The sequence below is a fragment of the Amblyomma mixtum genome, chromosome 3 (assembly GCF_055824585.1).
Source record: "Amblyomma mixtum isolate Tamu chromosome 3, ASM5582458v1, whole genome shotgun sequence".
NCBI classification, from domain to species: Eukaryota; Metazoa; Arthropoda; class Arachnida; order Ixodida; family Ixodidae; genus Amblyomma; species Amblyomma mixtum.
The window spans coordinates 385,023,452-385,048,118 of NC_143014.1; the positions used below are offsets into that span (position 1 = coordinate 385,023,452).

At 48.9% G+C, this 24,667-nt stretch overlaps 1 protein-coding gene across 1 annotated transcript in view; it reads left to right on the top strand.

Annotated features, from left to right (window-relative positions):
• Positions 1–22,215, top strand: part of LOC149357080 (sodium- and chloride-dependent glycine transporter 1-like) — a 72,293-nt gene extending 50,078 nt beyond the window's left edge. Inside the window, exons 3-14 of the mRNA XM_089576499.1 lie at positions 4,923–5,088; positions 8,719–8,901; positions 11,034–11,166; positions 11,664–11,798; positions 12,687–12,790; positions 13,267–13,391; positions 13,797–13,909; positions 14,538–14,766; positions 15,233–15,333; positions 15,986–16,144; positions 21,848–22,019; positions 22,058–22,215. Of these exons, the coding sequence (XP_089432625.1) occupies positions 4,923–5,088; positions 8,719–8,901; positions 11,034–11,166; positions 11,664–11,798; positions 12,687–12,790; positions 13,267–13,391; positions 13,797–13,909; positions 14,538–14,766; positions 15,233–15,333; positions 15,986–16,144; positions 21,848–22,019; positions 22,058–22,215 (1,778 nt within the window). The remainder of the gene's footprint in view (positions 1–4,922; positions 5,089–8,718; positions 8,902–11,033; positions 11,167–11,663; positions 11,799–12,686; positions 12,791–13,266; positions 13,392–13,796; positions 13,910–14,537; positions 14,767–15,232; positions 15,334–15,985; positions 16,145–21,847; positions 22,020–22,057) is intronic.
• The last annotated feature ends 2,452 nt before the right edge of the window (positions 22,216–24,667 follow it).

Below are 24,667 nucleotides of genomic sequence, written 5' to 3' on the forward strand. Positions count from 1 at the left end.
CGGAGGCGTCGAGCGGTGAAGTAAGCGTGCCAGCGCTCCAAGAAACCGAGCCAGCAACTCTGACCGAGGAGAACCTTGACCAGAGCGGCGCCCGCACGACCGGCATCCCTGCCCCAGCGAAGCGGCCACACGCCCAGACCGGAACCGAAGACGACAAGGCGGAAGCCCCCAGCGTCGAAGAGCCGCCGGCAAAAACGACCCAAGGACGGCGGTCGTCCATCCGGACACGATCAAATGTGTCGACGGAGAGGAGAGCCCGTGACAAGCCGCCCCCGCTGCCAGGCCTGGCACCAGCACCGGATGGCTCCGGTGTCAATGATGTCGTCTAGCCAAGCGCTAGACGTGAAGGGTAAGCACCATGTTCCCGGCCTCTTTCTTCTGCATTAAAATGGCTCATGCGTTCCCCATGAAAGTCGGTACACTTAATGTCAGGGGAATGGCAAGTAAGAAGAAGCAGAGCCAGGTGTACCGCCTTTTAACTGAGCACGACATTGACGTCCTGGCAGTGCAGGAAACGAAAATTGAGGGGGAAGAGGAGACCGGGAGCATGGTGAGACGTTTCACGTCTAGGTTTTTTGCAGTTGTCGCCCACGCTGTAGGAACGTCTGCGGGTTGTGTCATCTTTGTAAAGAATGTACCGGGACTTGAGGTTCAGGCATATACGGCGTGTCCTTCGGGTCGATTTGTTTTGGTTGACCTCCTGTACGACAAAACATATTGGCGCATCATTTGTGTGTACGCCCCAAATGCGGTGGATGAGAGGACAGCGTTTTTTCAACGCGTACAAAAGCACATCAGTTGTGAGAGATGCCTGATCGTAATGGGTGACTTCAATTGCGTCCTGAGGGGCTGTGACAAAACCAGTGCAAGGGCATTTAGGGACAGAAGCACTGAGTACTCTCAGAAATTATAGACACGTGCAACCTCGATGATGTGGCCGAATGTTTAGAAGGCGAGCGTTGTGTGAGACTCACCCATTTTCAACGGTCAAGCCATGCACGGCTAGATCGCATTTGTGTGTCATAGAACGTTATTTCAAAATGCAGTAGCTACAATGTAGTACCGGTATCATTTTCGGATCATTGTTTAGTGAAGTGTGGGATAGGGACAAAGAAACGAGGAAATCAGTTTTCTTTGGAGATGTGGAAATTAAATAATAAGCTCATTACAGACGACATCTTTAGCAGGAAAGTAAACGAAGAAATCAGTAAATTAAAGCCGAGCGAGGAACTGAAAGTATGGCAGCAGTGGGAACTTTGCAAACAACAAATAAAAATAGCAGCAATCGAAAGGTCAAGCTGCATACGACAAGAGGAGAAGCGTGAGGAGGACAATTTAAGATCTTTACTAGCTAGACTTCTCGAAAGAGAAAGCGAAGAGCCGGGCAAATTGATGGATGACATTAGGAAAATAAAAAATAAGATTGAACTCTTTGAAGAAGAACGCTATCGTGGCGCACTGGTGCGGGCTAGGGCGCAAGATATAGCTGATGGGGAGACACCTTCAAAACGAGCGCTAGGAATGGAAAAAACGCATGCTCAACGAAACCACATTGAACAGATTGAATGGGGCGGGGCGTTATCTGGAGAAAGCGGGCATATCCAGCAGGCATTTCTTGAATATTATCAGGCGCTGTTTGCAAAGCAAGAAGTGGATGTGAGCGCATTCAAGGAAAAGTTTCTTGGCGCTTTGCCGCGATTAGATGACGAACAGAAAGAAATGCTGGAGCTGTCGATAACTGCGTCGGAGGTCGAGCAAGCGATAGAAAATTTGAACCTGGGAAAATCTCCTGGACCTGATGGGTTAAGCGCCGCTTTTTACAAAGCATATAAACACGAAATAGTGCCAGTACTGACAGCAGTTTTTAACGAAGCCTACAAAGAAAATGAATTGCCCCCGTCTTATGGTAAATCCCATACAGTGCTAATCCCTAAATCCGATGACGCAGAAAAGTTAAAGCAGGTCACAGCATATCGTCCTATCGCCCTCACAAACGTGGATTATAAAGTGTTCATGAAGATTTTAGCCCGTAGACTACAGTCAGTAATTCAGGATATAGTCGGTCCCCACCAGACGTGTGGGATGAAGGGACGCTCTATTGTTTCCAATATTCATAAAGCGAGGTGTGTGCTGGAATGTTGTGATTACACAAATAGCTGTGTAGCCATCCTTCAGCTAGATCTTGAGAAGGCATTCGATTGTGTTTCGCACGATATCCTGTTCTGCATACTCGACCATGTGAATTTAGGGTCCATTATTTGTGAGGGAGTGGCCTTGGCGTACCGGAGCTGCACGACAAGATTAATTGTAAATAAGAGTTTGGGGGCCCCCATTAGCCTGCAGCGTTCGATGCGCCAGGGTTGTCCCCTCAGCCCTCTGCTATTCTGCATTTACATTGAAGCGTTGTGTTTGAATATCATGCAAAGTGAAAAAATTCGAGGATTCCAGCTACAGGCAGCAGAAGTTAAGCTGATGGCTTATGCGGATGATGTCGCGGTGTTCACAGTGAACCGGGAAGGTATAACCGAGGCCGTGGCATGCGTAAAAGAATTCACCAAGATCACCGGTAGTAAAGTGAATTGGTCAAAGTCCCTGGGGCTTTGGCACGGAGAATGGCCAACGAAGCCCGGCAATTTTGAAAACGTGTCCTGGGTGACGACCCCAGTAAAGTACTTAGGCGTCCCACTGGACGGTTATCGCGATAGCGATTCGTACTGGAAAGCACAGACGCAAGCCACGCGTGAAAAGGTGGAAAGGTGGAAAGGGCGACACCTTTCAATTTTCGCAAGGGCCACAGTGTGCAATCTGTTTTTTATGTCTAGGCTGTGGTACGTGATGCAAGTGTTGCATTGTGCAAGGATGAACGTACAGAGACTGCACCGGATCTTTGCCGTTTTTGTGTGGGCTGCGGACTGGGAACGCTGCAGCCGGACCAATTTGTTTAGGCGGGTGAAGGATGGCGGCCTGAGTCTGGGACACTTATTTCTGCGGCAGATTGTAAGCAGATTTTGTTTTGTGCGCGATGTAAGCGATCCGTTTTTGCGCACTGTGTGCCAATTAAGGCTCGGAAATGCACTGCCGGACTTTGTTGTCACAACCGAAAGTTTCTTGGGACGTATTTTTGGTTACTTTAGAGAGGTTGTCGCGAGTGTTCGATTCCTGTCTGTTCGATTTTCGTATGAATATTTATCTTCTGTTAGCAGGAAGAAGTTGTATAAAGATTTGTGCGATGTAGTTCTTCCACAACCTATGTACAGGGCCTTATACAATGAAGGCCAGGGACGCGACGTACTTAAGCGTGTGAAGGCGATGCAGGTGCCGCCAAGTGCAAAAACTTTTTTCTTTAAATTACATACCGGAACACAACCAGTAAAGGAATTCTTGGAAAGGAAGCAGTTATTTCTACCTTGGGGATCACATTGTTTAATTTGTAAACAACCAGAAACAATAGACCACGTTTTTTTGCGCTGTTGGGAGGGGGTATACTTTTGGGACATCTTGCAACGGACTTTAAAAAAGGAATTTCCGCTCGACGCTCATGGTATTCGGTACTTGCCTGTAGAGAGTGAGGATGGGACACCATTCGACCTCATCATGCTAATGGGCCTCCATTGTATTTGGCGCTCCAGAATGGCAGGATATCATTGCGATCCTGATGCACGGCCAGCACGGGTCTATTTTCGTGAGTGCATGCATAAGTATATTGAAGTTCAGAAACTTGCTCCTGAAGCTCCCGAGTGGCTCGAAAGAGTCGAGCCTTTGGTGACGCTTAAGGAGTTTTAATATGATGAAGCCACGCACCCCCGGACGGATAGTGTTGTTAATTATTGCTCATTGCGCTCTGTAAGTGTATTTGTGTACTGTGGTTCTTGCCGAAGTCAGGCAATAAAAAAAAAAAAAAGGGGTGTAGCTCAGATGGTAGAGCGCTCGCTTAGCATGCGAGAGTTACTGGGATCGATACCCAGCACCTCCACTGATTACTTTTTTTAACTATTTTTAGAAGTCGTCAGGAGAGACATCAATACCAGCTCTCCTTTTTTATTATCGCAGCTTCAGAAGGACGCCAACCTCCAAACCTGCATTTTCGCCCTTCCGTAATCTGTCCTAGCGGTTTCTTCATATCTACATGGAATCACTGAAACAACCTGCATTTTCTAAATATAAGCTCAAAAACTTCATCTCCCTTCGCCGTGCATCTTTTGAATCACTATCCCTGAGAAGCTGGAGAAGCTAAATGAAGACGCCCCTGATTCTCACCACACTGTACACGTGGAAATAATTTTAATAACACTCTTCCGTCTATTGAATAAAGGAAAATACCTCGTGCCTCATGTCAGTGCTGACTGCTGGACGCGTAACCAGGAGCCCAGTAACGAATTCACGCCACAAATGCAAGACAATCTACTCTACTTCCAATTACATACACGTGAAATGCTTTTACGTTACTTGCACGTGTACTCGTTATTGTGCGGGAGAACAGTGGCTTGCCAATATTGAACAGAACGAATTAGAGCATGGTTTTTCTCTCCTGTTACATCCCTTATACCGCTTCAAATTTCCCTCTATTTCATTGCGTTCCTCGTACGGGGGTGTTGGGGATGGTAGAGGGCTCGCTTAGCATGGGAGAGGTACTGAGATCGATACCCAGCACCTCCACTGTAACAATGTTTTCTTCTTCCTCTGCTACGGAACGAGGCTTTTTGTCCTTGTAATAAAGGATAATGTTAAATGAATGACCTGTACCCTATAGTCCGTATGAAAGGAAGATCTAATGGGCGTTAGAATTTCTGTTTGCGACACAGCCTTCGTTAATACTGCAACAACCACTGTGCTGAAAGCAACCATGTGCTTTTTCAGAAATAAACGCCAGTCACGGTTCGCGCGTTTGGAACCTGCTTAGTGCTTTGTGTTAACGATCTGAGGGCCTGTACTACAACGTGTACTGTACTACATCAGCCTGTACTACAACGTGATCCTGGGCTACGCGTTGCTCTACCTCGTCTACTCGTTCCGGGAGACGCTGCCGTGGACCAGCTGCGACTACGCCACGTGGGCCGACCACAACTGCTACAACCCGGCGCCAGGGGTCGTAAGTGGGCTTCCACGCCGCGCATATGGACGCGGTTTCGCGCACCGAGGCGATCGATATCTGGAGTCGGAGTGAGTAATTGAAGAAGCGATGGACGCTGAACTGGCCAAGTCGTGCCTAAATGACCCGGCGTTTATTAAGGCGGAAGCCTTTAATGCCTCATCGTTGTAAGCAGGAGCTGTCGACAAAAATGTCACGCTTTTCAACTGGTCGAAACGGTCGTGACGTCACACTGCGCGAATTTCAAACGGGGCCAATTGTACTTTGGCTACTAACCATGCAACCAATTAAAGGGATCGTATAGTGATGCTCCAAGTAAGTTTGACTGAGTTTAGTTAATTGCTTACTTAACCAATTGGTCTAATTAACCTTTCTAGTCAGACCAAATAAACAAATAAAACCGAGTAAGAAATTGGCCGAGCTAGGGAATCGAACCCCGGTCTGCGGAGTGCGAGTCGAGCACGCTACCACTCCGCCATGCCAGCTCAGTGGTTTGGAATGAACAAAGGTGCGTCTAGTGAATACGATGTTTTCGTTCACTCCCATCTTCCTCCCTTCCCGTTACGGCGAGGTTTAGGTGTCCACCGAGATATGAGAGACAGAGACATTTCCTTTCCTCAAAAACCAATTTACCGGCGAGCAAGGCGTATTTGTCCGCCTTTAAGATTGGTCCAAATTGTCGTGACGTCACCGCGAGCGAATTTTGACGGGTGTACACCGAAATATGTGAGAGAGTCACTGCGCAACTTCCTTTCCTCAAATACAATTTTCGACTAGTGTCTACTGAGATATGTGAGACAGTTAATGCGTAATTTCCTTTCCTCAAATACAATTATCATTTCCCTCATTACGGCCCCTCTTTCTTCTTTCACTCACTCTTCCTCCCTTCCTGTACGGTGCGGCTCAGGTGTCCACCGAGATGACAGGGAATTACAGCCCCATTTCCTTTCCTCAAAAAGCGTTGCTTTCAAAGGGCAACGCATCGCGCCGACCGGGTGGTGGCGTTCCTTGGACTCCGTGGCAGCGCTACAACACGCTGTCGCGTTCCACTCCTAAAGGCGAAGCTTAAGCGTCATTAATTGGCAGTTAATTAATACACCAACAAAATGTGCAGTGAACAATCGCGTAGCAGAATGCAGCACTCAGCCTTTCGCCTTTCACCACTTTAGCCGCTAAAGTTCCTCGTAATTTTTTTTTATAAGAAAATAAAACTGTGCTGTAAATTCCAGTGATGTTATTCACTTGATACCCAGAGCAGCTTCTCGGTGGGCTAACTTCGATGGCCTGGTCGTTTGAGCATCCGCCTCGCATGCGGGATGAGAGTGGGTACAAGCTTTCCCCTGCCTGGTGCTCGGATTCTTTAGGGTTCTTTACGCTGCTCGGCTTCTTTAGGGCTTCTTTAGAGTGAAATGAATGGGCCTTTGATCCCACCTTGTGCAATGAAAACTACCTTGTGCCATGGAGCTGTTTGGCCAAAGCTGCCCTTGTGCCGTAAAAATCCATCATCTGTTCATCTCATTGGCGCGTTGGTGTCTCGTGTCGTAAGCAAACGGTCGACTCGTCTTCAACGCTCGCGTTTGCACAGATCGCCCCCAACACTCGTTCAGGTGGACCACGGAGCTTCTCGAAGTTTGCTTGGACATGACTTGCTGCGCTTCTATGGTAAATTTCTGTAAGCTGTCTCAGAATGGATCATCCAGATCTATTTTGAGACATATCTGGATGGTATTACCATACAGTCACTTCATTGGCATGTAGAGCCGACAGTAAGATTCGGGATCTACAACCTGAAAGAATGTGGCGAATTTAGGGGCAACACCGCAATGGAATACAAAATACTGCTTTAGCGATCAGGTTGGTGACACATTGGAGTCATTCTGATGGCGGCATCAATTCCATATCCGGGATGGTAGTTGAGCACCTGGACCCCGCGGGACAGTATCTTACACACTGGTTTGTCCCAGTCAAGGACGATGTTGGGAAGCTCACTTGCCATGGCTGCATCCTGGGCGCCACTTTCCCTTTGGGGCTTTGCCAGCGGACAACCTCCAGGGGAGGCCCGACAAGAGAACGCCCAACTAATCTTACTAAATCGGTGACATACCTGGGGCATGCCACAAACACTGTCTGCTGTCTCACTAATAAAGTTAAAGTACATCATCATTACGCTATGTAATACAGCAAGAGCTGTATATTGTACGTTCGGGGAAATCATGTTGCCATCGGCGCCATCCACGCTCCCCCTAAACCTCTCTCTCCCAATTCTCCGTCTCGACCATTTCTCTCGCGGCGCGTGTCACGTCGGACGCCGGCCTTATATGGATATATCAGCGATCACGCATAAAACCGTTCAAGTCCAATGGTAGCACGCGTGATGCAAACTTTCTATCGATACAACTCAAGAACGAAGCGGCTTTTCACCGTCAAAGGACCCCCTTCCAGCCAATGGCATCGGCTGATTCTCATAAGCCTCCTAGCTTGACAATGCAGGGAGTGTCATATGAAAGGGGACATTCCTCTCCCTCTATGGTCGGTGATAGTCCGTTCCCTACTTTGTCACGCCGTTCCCTCTATTGTCACACTAGCAGGCTCATGAGAATCGACCGACGCCAGTGGCTGGAAGGGGGGTCCTCTGACGGGGAAAAGCCGCTTCGTTCTTGAGTTGTATCCGACTATATAGACACCACTACCTCCACAACACATGGCTTGATACTACACCAGGATTCTCCAATATTCTCAGCAGGAGACATTAACTAGAGCTTACCCGTCGTACTAAAGCGAGTGAAGCGACCTAAACCATAACCACCCATACAGTATAAATGGCGTTTGCAAAACGCGATATCGGCATTTCGCAGCACCCTAAAGCTGTCGCTGAAATAACGCATTACCACTAGAGTAAACATCCGGCCAATGTTCGGGATCGGTTTGTTTGCCTCCATCATATAACCTAAAGTATAATTTAATATACCGCCTTCTGAATTTTCAAAAAAGGCCATGTGCGGTCACTCACACTATATGTTTATGGTTTATGCGTTTATGGGGATTTAACGTCCCAAAGTGTCTCAGGATACGAGGGACGCCGTAGTGAAGGGCTGCGGAAATTTCGACCGCCTGGGGTTTTTTAACGTGCACTGACATCGCACAGTACAGAGGCCTCTAGAATTTCGCCTTCATCGAAATTAAGCCGCCTCAGCCGGAATCGACCCCGCATCTTTCGGGTCATCAGCCGAGTTCCATAAGCACTGAGCCACAGCGGCGGCTCACAGCAAAGAAGTTCAGCACATAAGGTCGCAGCACTGCTCTATACAAGAGCCCGGACGGGGTTCAGCACATAAGAGCCCAGACGGGGGGATACTGTGATGCTCGCGTGACTTTGACAGCTAACGCTCTGGACGAGCCAGTGTTGTGCCTTTGGCGATCCCTGTCGCTGCAAGGGTTGTAAACGACGGCCTGGGAAGAGGTTCCTCTGTGAACTTCTTCGCTCTTCCCGATCGAGTACCATCAGCGTCGTGAAAAGAAAATACCGGTGTAAGCAGTTGTCGATGGGCGTTCACGAGCAGTTAACCCTGTAACTTTCCGAAGGTCGTTCGCAAAAGTCGGTCGTACAGTACGAAACGTGTTCGCGCGCATGTTCCGTGCTGGACGGTTGAGCGGCGCCTGCTGAACCGCTACGCGGGCGACAACTACTCGGGACCTGACGCGCACGTCATCACGCGGGGATCCGACGTGGTGCTCGTGCCCCTCGAGGTGTACGAATACCTGGCCAACGCCTGCACGCCGGCCACCCAGACGGCGCCCGAGCAGTTCTTCTAGTGGGTGGACACTCTTCTCTGCCGCTATGTTTCTCTCCACCCTATGCATGCGTTTTATGGTCTCTTTTAAGCTGCATCCGTAGTAAAACGTCGCATATGAGCCGCGCATATGGAACCAAATACGGAATTCATTTGACACGCAAAAGATTATGGAAATCCAGATGCTTTCTATATGTGTTCTGTACGGTTCCTGTTATATTTATTTATTTACCTTCAACGCCCGAGAGCATTACAGAGGGGAGTGAGTTTATTAAACGCAAAGAAAACAGCGACAAGATAGTACAAAATTAATGATAATTTAGACGAGAGCGATATTCACGGCTGCGCGACGACATAATCACCAACAGAAATCCAGCACCGACAATATGCTTTTAAAACAAACCATATTATCGAAATAGTTTCGACAAGATTTCCATATGAGATGCATGGCGTCACACGGAGTCCGCATGAATTTAGACTCTTTCGTGCGTGTTTTTCATTTGACTCCGTATGTTTCATATGGCTTTCATTGTGCCATGGTGAAAATATACGAAAATTATCGCAGTCGTTTGTGAAACCTTTCACTGTGATCGTAATGTACACAGAGGAACACTGTAATGCCGATCTGTGTACTGGTTTGCGGATCACTGAATGAATTTTCGTGTAGAGCCGTCATTGGAAGTGGTAGCGATAAACTTTATGCTACATGCGGGATGCAACGCTATACATTTTTTTCTTCTGGTATCTCTGTAGGGTGCAGTGAACCCTGTTTTTCACCGGCCTTGCAAATAGGGGCAACCACGGTCTCCCGGGAAAGCGTATGCTACTGCTGGCTGACTTCATCTCCTTTTTCGCACTCTTTGTTACACACTACGAACCACAATCATCATCATCGACTCCAACATCTGCGGCTGCTGGTTTTCTCGGGAGAACGCTTTCTAAACGCCCCTGAAGTCGGGCCTACTTCCTTGGCTCGGGAACCGCTAATGACGTAGACTTATTTCTCGGTTTCTTTTCCTCTTTTTAACCCCTAACCCCCAAACCGATTTCATCTTTTATATTTATAAATTATGTCCTTGCTGCACTAGACCGATTTACTTTACAACCCGCTGGTTTTCTTTTCCGTCTGCCCACGATACACTAATGACCGGGCTGATAGTCTTTCTTCATTACGATCAATCCACACTCGGAGCCCACTGTGAGGAATAAACGAAAGTTTGACAGTACCATACGAATATTTCCTTAACAACACGTGGCACAATGTGTCCCCACTCTCCCTGGAGGATGTATAAGTAGCGCTGGATTTTGCAATGATGCACACTTTGAACTACTTGTGGCGACACATTGGTTTTGGTTTGTCTTGGGAATTTGTCCTCCAGAAATTTAGCCGTTCCTCAGGGTAAGAGGCGAACACCACGGCTGCATCGCATGCCGCAGAAAAGCGCCCGCTCATTGTTTCACATGGGGCTGTCCCACCTTCGATCCAATTACCACAAAAGGCGCACATTCAAGACCGTCAAGAACAACTCCCCCATGCCCACATGGTTCTTATGGCTCAGCTAAGGTGAAAGTGGCTCCGACGGCGAAAGTTTCATGTACACCTACCATAAAAAATTAGCTGGAGCTCTCAGCTAAATGATCGGGACAGGGGAGAACACAAAAGACTGCACTGTGGGCAGCACCTCCCGCCGCCGATCGAAGAAGCGAAGCGATAACTGTACCGCCTCCCTGTTGTAGCGTTCATGGTGGAGGCGGCCGTAATATCTCAGTATAACAGAAAAACTGACCCTGTCGCCACTACGGAATCACACGATCCCCACCTGAGTTTGCAATTCGACCTGCTGGTTTATAAAAATCCCATTTCTGGCTAACTGGTTTGGTGTCCCGTGCCCACCTGGGTCTTTAAGTATGTGCTTTGAAAGACAGGGTGACAATAAAACAATCTCCCTCCTGTCCCACACCGATACATTGAAGAGATGACGTCACAGGACTAGCGGTGGTGACACATTCCGTTGAGAACGGGCAGCTGTGTCAAAAACACAGCAGAACCGTCTTGGTAGCGCTAACGTGAAAAGACAAAAAGCACTTGATTACCTTCTTGTCAATTCAAAAAATTGGGTTGTCGCGCTGACAGTGCTCCCGCACCCTCTCAGCCGTCACGTGCTGGGCCTGAGCAGCGGAATCGAGGACCTGGGCTCGCTGCAGCCTCCGCTGGTCGCATCCCTGGTGGTGTCCTGGACATGCGTCTTCCTTTGCGTCTTCAAGGGCGTCAAGACTTCGGGAAAGGTGCGCGATTGAGGTGGTCCGCGGCAGATAGCCGAAACAAGGACATAAGCGATAACCATCAGCGTGTCGCACATTGGCTTCCGCTGAAAAACGCGTAGTTGAAAGGCGTACAAGGAAGATCGACTCTTTCGGAGAAGTGCACGCAAGCAAGTACAAGACAGTTGACCGCGACTTCATAACGATAGGTCTACGCAAATTGTTGGAGGGGCCTCCTTTTCATACCAATTTTGCACGCATCGGCTAATTTTAGGAGCAAAAATATTAAGAACGGAATGATATCCTGGGACGAGAGCAGCGACCGAAGTCGCATTTTTTTTAAATGTCTTGTGCGCAACAAGTTGGAATATTATGGATGTCGTAGCCACAGTTCCTGTAATACGTAACGAGGAAAGGCACACTAAAATGTAGCAAACCAGGAAGCGGTAGCTACGGCTTAGTGTGGCGTAGTGGCCGTTACTCTGCACTGCGCACCACGACTAACCTCTTATTCATATCAGGTGGTCTACGTGACGTCATTGGCTCCACTCTTCATACTGATCATGATGTTCCTGCGAGGCATCACGCTGCCCGGCGCTGCGGATGGCATTCGCTTCTACCTGGTCCCCGACTGGTCCAGCATCTTTCGCGCAAAGGTCCGTCTCCGTCTGCTCACTTATGGGGGAACATTCTACAGGGAACTGCCGCCTGTCATGGCGGAATCCATATGGAATGCAACGGAGATTGAAGTATGTGGTTCAGAAATAGAACAGGAATTTATATAGCTTCACAGCTGTCGGCCATTGCTGATATTTGGTGTCGTAGTGATTGTCCTAGCTGCTAGAGTTCGTTACCCGATGATACGTTGCGATGCAGAGATGAGTCGTTGGTCAGAATACGTACAGCTGGCCGAATCTTTAGCCGCAATGTCCGCGGGACGGTATCCATCCAGGTGCTCCTCGTTGCTGTTAGTCTTTACTTCATGAAACACTTGGCGGAGTGGCGCGGGCTTCTCGACGAACTCTAATTTAACACCGGACATGATAGCTACCCTTTGCAAAACGCAGCTCCAGAAAGTGCTTGAATAGTGATCATAGAATGTCCTTTGAGTTTGTCGGGAACACATATGTTGCGTTCACATGAATCCGTGCGTCCATCTAGTATTGAGCGCTTATTTAAGCAGCGCAAATTCTGGGTGATCATTACCGTTATCATAGCCGAACATGTGTATGTTTCTGCTTTCATAAAAATCACAAAGAGCTTGGAACGCTGACTGGTGCGTTCCAGGGTCTGTTGAGGTCAGTTAGCTGCTTGATGCCAGCTGGTGCAGTGCAAAGATGGCACTCTGAAGTCTCAAAATCGTTGCTCAACAGGAAGTCTGCTCAGGAAACCACAGACACAGACAATGTGTACTGAAGCCAGGAGAAGCGTGGTCCCCTCTTGCACCGTTAATATATCGCATGCTGGCAACGACGCAAGCTTCGAAACAAGCGGGAACAGAATGAGCATCTGGACTGATCAGTCGTTTTTCTGCCATCACGCAGGTGTGGAAAAGCGCTGCTGAGCAGATCTTCTACTCGCTAAGCCTCGTCGAGGGCATGATCATCTGCTTCGGTGGCTTCAACGAATTCAGGAACCAGCTTCAAGGGTAGGCAGTTGCAGCTCTCACGCCTCAATGAAGTAACGGCAAAAAAAAATGAAAGGAGATTGACATGGGCTTTTTTGCCGCTCGTTTCACGTCTTTTAACGAGGTATTATAATGTAGAGTAATAGCATGGCGTATAGACACTATCCTTGACTGTATATTGCACAGTAACGCATGGTGTACAGGCTTGGCGAAACGTGCAAAATCGCCGCCTGGTGCGCTCGCAACTTGGGACAAAGTGAACGAATAAACCGGTGGACACAAGTCAGGATAAAGGGTGCGGCGTACACCAACAAGCTGCGGAGGTTGCCCGTTACAACAACTTGTTCTCTGCTCTGCGAAGAGGAACTGGTTCTATAGTTTGTGACTTGGCAATACAGATGTAAGCTGCGCTTGTGGACGATGTGCACAACGAAGGAAGAGAAGGTGTTACTCCGCAGACTTAGCCACTGAATACTCGTCTCCTGTGATCCACTCAGGGACGTGCTCGTGGTTGCGGCGGCTGACTTCGTCGTCAGCGTCCTCGGGGGCCTGGTTGTGTTCTCGGTGCTCGGAAACATGGCGTACAGCCTGGAATTGCCCGTCGACGACGTCGTCTCGTCGGGTGAGTGAGACCTCGGGTTTGGCATTTTTACACTCTGGTGCACGTTGAGAGGGCTGTCGGTAGACGTCGTCACTACGACGCCGGTATCAAGGGCTGCCCTTAGGAACTTGTATGCCCATTTTATACACTGCTTTGTTTTACCATGATGCATTACACTGTTACTTGTAATTAGCGCTGATCACTCGTAATTAGTAATTATCGTTGATCACTGCTACTGCGCATCTGAATTACTAACACGTTACGCCTTAAATATCGTCCTTTATCGTAGGCCTTTCTTTATGAGAGGCTGCTTCTGTCGTCGCTATCGTTAAGGATCAAAGCTCTAGAAAGGGAGTGGTACTCAAGAGTCTACGTCACGCGCTTTATGGCTTCTTCACTGACAATTACCCATCTCTCTGCGTGCAGGTATTGGGCTGGCGTTCATCGCGTACCCTCAGGCGCTGAGCATGATCGCCTACCCACAGCTCTGGTCGGCCGCCTTCTACGCGATGCTCTTTTTTCTCGCCATAGACACCGAGGTGGGTGTTCTTATTAAGAACGGTGAGCGCGAACAATAGGCGCAAACATTATGAAAAGAATATCATGTACCAACTAGCCCCAACCGAAGTATTACTGAGGTGGGTGATGCTGATATATTACTGCAGCCAGGAATGGCTTCGTGCAGTTTATTTCGGCTGGCCCATAATGGCTGACAGGCTAACGCCTCACCATCCCTGCACCAGGCTGGCTCACCACCGTGCTATCAGCGCGATGCATCGCGGTCTCTTTTCGGTCGGTTAAAGAATTCGGGGCTGCGTACCGTTTTTTTTTCTCGCCTTTCCCACGAACACTCAATACACACATATAGTGCCCTGATGTAACGGACGTGGCATATGTGTAGCTAACATTACTTTTAGAATGCATGTGAGCTGTAGTACACAGAACGGCCGTCGCAAAAACAATGCACCTGGGAGAAAAAGTAAGGCACTTCAAGTGCGCTGCAGTGCTTTGAATGCAGACGACTTCACGTAACGCACCCTGCACACCCCTCTTCCTGTCATGTGTCTCGTTATACGTCATCTGAGTTTAAGCCCTTCTTTGCGCCATAATCTTCCTCCTGAACATGTGTCCAAGAACAGGTCCTCTTTCCTGTCCTCGCGCGGCCAGTTCTCGTCGGTCGAGTGCCTGCTGACCCCGTTCAAGGACCAGTATCCTGCGCTGCGCAAGCACGGGCCCCTGCTGCCTTTCGCGGTGTGCGCGCTCATGTGCGTGTGCGGCATGCCCATGGCCAGCCGCGGGGGCCTCTACATCCTCACCGTGATGGACACCTATCTGGGCGGCTACCTGCTGCCATGGATAGGCCTCGGCGAGCTCCTGGTTGTCGTCCTCGGTTACGGTGGGGCTCCCTATTATTGGATAAGCAGTAGAGTCTTCAGATTTGTTGCCATTACAGGGAGTTGACAGCATGCTGTAGACGGATACAACTCAAGAATAAAGCGGCTTTTTCTTGTCAAAGGACCCCTTTCTAGCCCGTGGCGTCAGCCGATTCGCATGAGCCTCCCAGTGTTACAATGAAGGGAGGGAACTACCCCCCCCCCCCATTGAAGTAGGTGACTATCCCCTATCGTCGGTCAATCCCTGCATTGTCGCGCTAGCAGGTTCATGAGAATTGGCCGGCGCCATTGGTTGGAAGGGGGTCTTTTGACAAGAAAAAGCCACTTGGTTCTCGAGTTTTGTCCGACTGTAGAGACAGGGACCTCAAAAGCGAACATGACAAGCACTATCTCGTCCTAATCGTTGTCTTTTTTGCCAGCACTGGTTGCGACAATCTCTGTGCATCACTCTATGTCGATTTCCCGCAGGGCTGAAGCGGTTCTGCGCCGACATCGAGTTCATGTCCGGTCACCCTCCCAGCCTGGCGCTGAAGATCTGCTGGGCCTTATGCTGCCCCGTCTGTCTCACGGCGAGTCGGCGTCTTGTAACCTCTCCGCTGTCGCCAACTCTGAGCTTCAAGCATGTTAGGGCACAAGCGCATCGGGCTTGCAAAACAAGATGAGCGCCTCCTTGCTTCTTATGGAGCTATTTGGAACAGCTGAAAGAAAACGGGGGGGGGGGGATATGGGAGAAGAAGGCCTCTTTTATCACAAGCTAGCCTTATTGGCAGCCCCCAAGAGATCTTGGTCCCTCTCGGGAGGATGCCCGTAAAGTTGCTGTGTCTGTAATCGCAGCTGACGTGCTTTGGTTAGTCACGAGGGCCAGTGAGGTGTGGAAACCTCAGTGATGCTACAGGGAGGGGACGCACAAACGAAGAAGGTAGTGACAAACATCAAGCGTCTGCTGATATATACAGAACGTTTTAACCACGAATTTAATCCGAATTTACAGGCAGCGAATCCAGCTTGTGACTTTCTTCCTCTCTTTCTCTTTTTTCTTCTTTATTTCTGCTTCTTTCCTTTTTCTTCCTTTTCCCTTCTTTTCCTTCTTGCGTTCCCTTTCTCTCGTTCTTTTCGTTCCTTTCCTTCGCTACCTTTCCTTCTTTCCTGTCTACCTTGCTTCTTTCCTTCCTTCGTTCTCACGCTTGACAAAAATGGTCTCAAAAACTGCGATCCTCGCAGTGGATCGTGGTGGCGGACGTGTTCATGTACGGCGAGACACTCACGCTGGGGGACTACACGTTTCCCACGTGGGTTGACGTGGTCGGCACCTGCTCGGTGCTCATCGCCATGAAGATCATCGCAGTGTTCGCCCTCTACCACTGGCACACCTGCGGACGCGTGAGTGGTTAAGGACGCGCTCCTTTCGTTGTACCAATGCTGCAGTTTGCATGATCCACTGCTTGAGTATCCCACGGATGTAAGGAGCAAGCACAGCTGACAGGGATGACGGCGTAGTGACGAGACAGATAGCGGCAGAAAAGAGTTGCGATGTTACGACTGTACCCTGGTCAGTACCTCTCCACACGACGCCCTGGCTAGGCGTACATTCTGCCCTAAACGCAGCCGCCTGTCCAGTGTTGAGCGAGGAAGAACGAGCTATTGCGTCTGGGTGGGGCGGCATTGTGTGTAGATGTCTTACGGTTATAAACACTTTTTATTTGAGAATATATTGCTTCTTTTGCGTACATTTGTCACAAATTTCGGCAGCACCAAACCTAAAGGCCAACAATGCTTCTTCCTGCGCTAGTTTTGCTTTATAATAATTGTGAATTCATATTGTCAGAGAGGACACGAAAAAAAAAATGAATCAGTCAGGAGGATGCCGTTTTGTTCTTACGGCTTTTCGTCTTCTTTCCTTTTTAATGTATTACTTATCGGTGAAAGTTTGTGGCTGGCATGCTCAAAACAACTAAAATCGAGAGGTTCGTTCATATTGCAGTTTACAGGGAGCACGCGACGAAGAACGGAGCGTTCAGACTCTCGCCATAATAACGATTTTCACCTGAAGACGTACTCGCTAGGTCAATACATGAAGGACGCTGCAGTTAACTTCAGGTGAGAGAGGGATAGGTTCTTTACGATCGATATCGGTGATAAAGTTTCCTGATGGTTCGGTGATCCGGCGACATGTCGCAGGAAAGAACTAAACTACTTCGGACACTATGTGCGCTTGATTACATTATCACGGGTCGAACAGTTACTCTAGGCCACAGTGGCACTTACATCTCTTTATGTCACAAGCGCTGGCTCTCCCGTTAAGTTTTATCATGTATTCTTCGCGAAGCAAGCTTCGTTTGCAATACGCGTCAAGAATGGTCGCAAAGAAACAACCTGCTAATCAACGAAGCAAAAACAAAATGCGTTCTTTTGAGAGCTCGAGGGACTTTCGGCAAAATGACAGATGCTATAAGATTAGGACCATTTAGTACATCTTGCGATAAAAGTGTGAAAACACATGGGTGACCTTCTCAGATGACATCACTTGGAACAAACGTGTCAAGATTCTTTGCGCAAAAGTGCAAAAAGCTGTTGGTATTTCAAATAGGTGCCGTAACTTGTTTCCAACTGGTGTAAAAAAAAAAACTTGTTTGCAATTTTTTAATTCATTCGCAGCTTAATTATTGCTCACTGATTTGGGGGAACACGACATTAAATAATATACAGAGCTTAATTCTATTGCAGGAGAAAGCAATATGAGCAATTGAGAATATTTCTTACTAACACACTCAACCACTTTTACTCAAAAACAATATATTAAAAGCTACTGATGTATATAGCTACAAGTTAATTAGGTGCTACAAGCGCGCAATTAAAGGGAAACTTGACACATTCCTCATACAGGCAAACTTAGAGAACATACACAGCGTCTACCCCTTTTATCATCGGGTACCCTAAAACATTTTTTTTTCGCGTACATACTATTTCCAACAAACAATAGCGCACACGTTACCAGGAATCCTTAACCGCTTCCACTGGGAAAGCATGAATGTGGAAAGGCTTGAAAACAACCGCATTTTTTCAGATATTCTTATGTCACAGTGAACATTTGTGATGCCAATAGAAATAATCACTGTGGATAAGTTTTAGCTTCATTGTAATTATTAGTGTTTTTGCTTTAGACTAGTGCGCTGCGTCTGTATGACTCTCTTCCACGTATATTTACCCGATCTTCATTTTTTTATATTACTTTTTTTTTCTGTAAACAATTACTGTCCTTTACCTTGTACCTTTGTTAGTTCGCAACTTTGAAGCTTGTAGTATTTCATGCAGCGTTTAACTCTTTATAGGTTTTTGTGTAATCTTGAAACGTGAAATATGCAAGCTGTGTTCAAACATCTTTTTCTCCACCCTCCCTTCTCACTTTTGTGCGAAATCAAGATTTCTTTTTCTGTTCAAGTTCACCTAAGCGAAGTTTCTCGCTCCGATGTCCCCCATATAGATTTTCCCCGAGCTTCCTCGGGTATATCCCGTCTCGCCCTTGGCGCCGTAAATGCCGCCCCTTAAATCACTTATCGCAGCATTCTGTCTACAGTTTGTTTCGTAAATCGGAGAGGAGCTTGCAACACCCAGTTGGACGTGTTTCTTCAAAAACGAAATAACCAATGGCACTGGGGCGCCCGCGAGGCCGTTAGCCGCAAGCATCGCGCGATTTCTGCGCGTAGTCGAAGCCTACGAAGTTTGCGCTGTTGCAGTTAGGCACACAGACACAAAAGCAAAAACAAAACAGCGAAAACAGCAGAAAAGCGAACACGTGCACTGCTCTAGCCCCTCTCCCATCGTTCGCCGCCCCTTTCTGGGACGGCTGTTTCTCCTCACTGGGCTTCCTGTCGAACCCTACCTTTCAGGGCACGCCTCAGGGATCCATCATCTCCCCTCTCCTATTTAACGTCGCCATGATTGGAGTAGCAAAGGCCCTGCAAGAAGTTCCCGACATTGGGTTCACTCTGTACGCGGACGATATCACCATCTGGACCACCAAAGGCTCTTTGGCGGACAAGGAACAAGCGCTACAAGTGGCGGCGACATGCGTCGAAAGAGAAGCGATATGCCGCGGCCTGCGATGTGCCCCTGAAAAATCAGAAATAATCAGAGTCAAGGGGTTTGCGTACAAATCCCAAGACACCCCGATCAACGTCCTACTTCATGGTACCCAGGTTAAGGAAACTTCTCTAGTCCGCATACTCGGTCTCTGGATACAAAGCGACCGCAAAGCCACACACACCTTCAAGCTACTGTCCCAAGCCACCCAGCAAATCGCCCGAATGATATGCCGGGTGGCCAGGAACAGAAAGGGCATGCGAGAAGAAGACACAATAAGACTGGTGCAGGCGCTTGTCCTCAGCCGCATCTCTTACGGTCTTCCGTATCACGCTCTTCTCAGACAAGACTTCAAGAAGGCGGACGCGCTGATCCGCACGGCATACAAACACGCCCTCGGACTACCCCCGTATACGACCAACACAAAACTCGAAGCACTGGGACTTCGACACACCTTCGACGAAATCAGAGACTCTCTCCTCCTCGCACAGCGAGAGCGACTCCTTCGCACGGAAACCGGCAGGCAGATACTCATTAGAATCGGCTTCCCGGCCGATCTCCAAGTCATCGAGTCGACGGAAAACCTTTCACCCAAGTACCGCAATAGAGTCCACGTCAATCCACTACCCAAGAACATGTCACGCTCGCACAACGAGGGCCGACGCAACGCTCGGATCGACTTCTTAAAGCGCACAGTCGCCCGCAGCTCCAAGACTCTATACGTACACGCCGCCCTACACAGAGACGCCACGCGCGCCACGGTAGTGGCGTGGACTCGACATTTCAAGAAGTGGCCAGCGTTTCCCTGAGGCACTGCACGGTCACCGAAGCTGAAACGGCCGCGATAGCGCTCGCCGTCCAGTACGGAGATGCGCACGGCAAAGAAGTGAAGATTGTGTCGGACTCCCAGTCGGCATGTCGACTTCTTCTCGCAGGAAGAATCCCCAAAAAGTTGACCATATTTTCAACGATTTCCCCTGTACACAATTCCGAACTCCGACACGAAATCACATGGGCTCCGGGGCACTCGGGGCTCGAGGGAAACGAGGCCGCGGACCTGTCAGCTCGAGGGCACACCAACCGAGCGACAGACACCCCCGACCAGGACACCACCACCCCCGAAATCCCCACTGCCTACAGTGCACGGCTCCAATACTTTAGAACGCTTCGTCAGCAATACCCCCCACCGCATAAAAGGCTAAATGCTCAGGAGGCGCGCGAATGGAGGCAACTCCAGACCGACACCTTTCCTAATCCATATAAGTACCACATTATTTTCCCGGGCCGTTACGAAGGCTCCTGCCCGTGGTGCGAAGAACATCCCACAACATACCACATTACAAGTGGGTGCGTTGGGCCAAAACCATTGGAACTAAAATTCCCTAGAACAATGGAGCAGTGGGAGGCCACTCTGCTCAGCTCGGACCTTGCCATTCAGCAACAGCTGATCAAAAAAGCCCGGGCGGCAGCGATAGCCACTGGGGTCCTGAAATGAGGACACCACCCGTTCTGTAACCTTTCATTTTCTTACTTTCTTTTACTTTTCTCAATAAATTCTTTCAACAAGAACAACCCTACATTTCACTCCCTTCTCCGAACCCCAGGGGTCCGCGTGTCGGCCTCGCTTTCCGGCATGAACGCCTGCTTTTGCTCCTCGCAGTAGGCCAACAGTCGTTCCTAATTCCTAATACAGGCAAACTTAGAGAACATACACAGCGTCTACCCATTTTGTCATCGGGTAGCCTAGAACATTTTTTTTTCGTGTACATACTATTTCCAACAAAGAATAGCGCACACGTTAACAGGAATCCTTAACCGCTTCCACTGGGAAAGCATGAATGTGGAAAGGCTTGAAGACAACCGCATTTTTCAGATATTCTTATGTCACAGTGAACATTTGTGATGCCAATAGAAATAATCATTGTGGATAAGTTTTCGCTTCATTGTAATTATTAGTGTTTTCGCTTTAGACTAGTGCGCTGCGTCTGTATGACTCTCTTCCACGTATATTTGTCCGATCTTCATTTTTTTATATTACTTTTTTTTCTGTAAACAATTACTGTCCTTTACCTTGTACCTTTGTTAGTTCGCAATTTTGAAATTTGTAGTCTTTCATGGAGCGTTTAACTCTTTATAGGTTATTGTGTAATCTTGAAACGTGAAATATGCAAGCTGTGTTCAAACATCTTTTTCTCCACCCTCCCTTCTCACTTTTTGTGCGAAATCAAGATTTTTTTTTCTGTTCAAGTTCACCTAAGCGAAGTTTCTCGCTCCGATGTCCCCCATGTAGATTTTCCCCGAGCTTCCCCGAGTATATCCCGTCTCTCCCTTGGCGCCGTAAATGCCGCCCCTTAAATCACTTATCGCAGCATTCTGTCTACAGTTTGTTTCGTAAATCGGAGACGAGCTTGCAACACCCAGTCAGATGTGTTTCTTCAAAAACGAAATAACCAATGGCACTGGGGCGCCCGCGAGGCGGTTAGCCGCTAGCATCGCGCGATTTCTGCGCGTAGTCGAAGCCTACGAAGTTTGCGCTGTTGCAGTTGTGGCACACAGACACAAAAGCAAAAAAAAAACAGCGAAAACAGCAGGAAAGCGAACACGTGCACTGCTCTAGCCCCTCTCCCATCGTTCGCCGCCCCTCTCTGGGACGGCCGTTTCTCCTCACTGGGCTTCCAATCGAACCCTACTTTGCACTCCCTTCTCCGAACCCCAGGGGTCCGCGTGTCGGCCTCGCTTTCCGGCATGAACGCCTGCTTTTGCTCCTCGCAGTAGGCCAACAGTCGTTCCTGCAGTTTACCGCGTGTGTTTCAACACAAATCCTCACGAACGGCGCCTGGTTAGGGGCTGTTCGAGGGGCCCTGACAAAACAATGAAATCAAAACCAAGGATGACCGAGGTAACGCCTTCTGGTTGTGTGCTGCCCGACGGACCCCGGCGCAACAGCCCGGCAACTTATCTGATGGCGCCTAAAATTCTTTGCTTACACCTTCGCCTACACAGGTGCTGCAGAAGGCGCTCTTGCCTTCGCACGACTGGGGCCCCAAGGACCCCGACGAGCGCCACGAGTACCTGCGCTTCCTACGGCTGCGAGGCATGAACAACCTCTCGGAGCCAGACCAGCCGTTGCCGCAGCCGCCGACAGGTGATAAAGCCACATCGGCGGCTGCCGGAGGCTAGAGTTACTGTATATATACAGGAACTCTACCGGAGGCAGCGGTGGGGCGCCACCGTCTCTCACGGTGCCCTCCGACCCTACAACCCTCGCCCGCATGGTCCACCCGCCCGTTGAACCTGCATCGGCGACACCTGGCGAAAATGCGGCCCATGTCGCCTCAACCACCGCAGGGATGCTGGCCGAACTGATATGAGGTCTTCTGGAGCAAGACCCTTTGTTCCTATATAAAACCCCTTACAAGATTTCTTTCAATATCTTGAATAAGACGTATACAGGATACTATGAGAAATTTTGAGTAATATGTAATACAAGATTCTAGTTCCGCGGAGCTTGCTGTATGCGATGGCTTCAACCTGCGCAGAAGACTATGGTGGTCGCGACGGCACCTCATGCTTTCCATGCGCGATAAACTTTCTCACCTCGTTTCTGTGACGTCATATCACTGTGCTTCGTGGCTTGACATAGTGCTTTCTCGAATTTTGTGTGTGATTAGCCTGAATGCGGACAGCGAGTGCAACTAAAGTTTTTACGCGCTTTTTATTTCTGATTGTATTTCGCGCAGTCGTTTCAGTGTGCGCCCTTCGTGTAATCGTCACTCGACGGTCTTGAATTCTGGCTCATATCTTGGGCTCCTCTAGACACATTATCTTTCTCAGACGGTAACGCGTTGAAGGAACTGAGTTAAGCCGATGGATAAGATGGAAGCGCATAGGATTTTCCCTGATGTGCGGTTACTGCGACACTGAATCCGTTCAGGTGTCGCATAAACTGAGGACTGCCAATGACAAGTCGTTCCTGTTTCTGCACATCTGAATGATCCAGTCTGTACGTGGCGAGCAGAGCGCATGCGTTGACGTGATACACGAGTGTGAGAGCTAGTGTACTGTAGTGCGTAGTAGTGTCGCGTAGTGCGTACGTGTTGTGCATTCTTCGCCAAGCAGACAAGTATCCACAGAAATAGTGTCTTGTGGAGCTGCTGAACTGCATAAAGGCCGAAAATTTTGGTGATCACTTTGAGGAGCGCTTAATCTAGTACAGCCTTTGTCAAAAGTTTAGAGCCCAGGGGGTTTGGTTCTAAGCACTATTGTGGCGCTCCTGCAGCACTCGTGGAAGTCCTACGCATCGGAGGGAGCAGGACCAAAAATCTTCTTACCTTCAGGAGATTTGGGAAGCTGAGGTCGCATTACGAGCAAAGCAATGCAGCCCAGAAGCAATCGCCATGGGCTCTAAACTTCTGACAAAGGCTGTACGTTTTCAGAGTGCTTGTATATCTATTGCGCAGCTATATGGTTCTAAATCTGAAGAATTGGTGAGATGTGCATCTTACCTCCTCATTACACACTAAAGGGCCTGGAGTCACAGCTGAACTAGAGGAAGGCTAACAGCTATAGGCATTAGGATGAGACCGCAATGAGCATTCGTCCCTGAAATAATACGAAGGGTGACGGAGAATACGGCTTCTCAGCTTCCTGGGAGAAAAAGTATTTCACTGGTCATGGTTGATTAACAATCTGTGATATAACGGCCACGGACTGCAGCGCCGCCAGCGGGCAGCACGACAACATGTTCATGTTGAACGCGGTGAGTCAGTACGAGCGCAACGAGATGAAAACTATAACGACGAGCAGACACGTCTCTAGTCTGTCTCAGAGCGCTGGTATACACTGTTTATCTCGTTCGAAGGCACTGTTTGACACGGCTGTTTGGGCCGTGTACCCCACGTCGAGCTCGTCATCACGAGCGATTACTCTGTTCTGCTTATGGCACTGGGGAATGGCACCCGCTTTGCATGGCATGTTTTAGTGCTTCATTTCGATTCCCATCCTCTTTTGTAGCGAGAGCTGCACTACGCCAGCTCTTCCGAGCCTTCAGCGTGGCACCCCTTGAGCTCCGTGGCCTTGAGCCGGTTGGTCACGTGGTGCGGAGCAGCTGCTGCCGCCGGCGGCGCGGAGCGCCGGCGGAACCAAGCTGCAACAGCTGTGCGCATGCGCCGTGTAGAGGGGGTGGGGGGGTGAGTGGAGAAGGGGAGAAGTGTCGCAGCTGTATAAGTGGGCGGCTCGGCGGAGCTCCCGCGTCACCCCAGGTTTAACCAGAGCTAAACCACAGCCAATATTTTGTCCTATGTGGTTCTCGTCTGTTGGTGGAGAAGAGCATGTGCGAACTGAAGCGTAACGTCGCTTCAGCAAAGTAAAATCGGAACACAATGTTCCCTTCTGCCATCTTTTATACAAATATTTGTGACCTCTCTCGGTGATAACCAGCCTGCCAACAACCAAAACCAGCTGATGCTTCTGTTATGTGCCGACGTATATTCAGGCTGAACATTGTAGGCACAAAAACAGCCTATTGTGTAGCGGAGAAAGCATCCTGCTCGCTCCTGTGTGCCTCGGCCTCTGTTGCCTAGAAGCACATCAAGGAGCACGTTTTGCTTGAAGTGTACTCTCCGAGAATAAAAGGAGGCTATTTTTGTTTTCTTAATTTTATTTTTTTTCGGTAAAGCCGCAATAAAGATGTAATGCGTAAAGTTTCCTTCTCCTTTGTAATGGTACATTTTGAAGCAGAACACACTTTACGGCAGTCATTTAACCTGGTTAAAGGGATACTGAGGACATAAACCGGGTGCTTCAGCGAACACTAAAAAATTC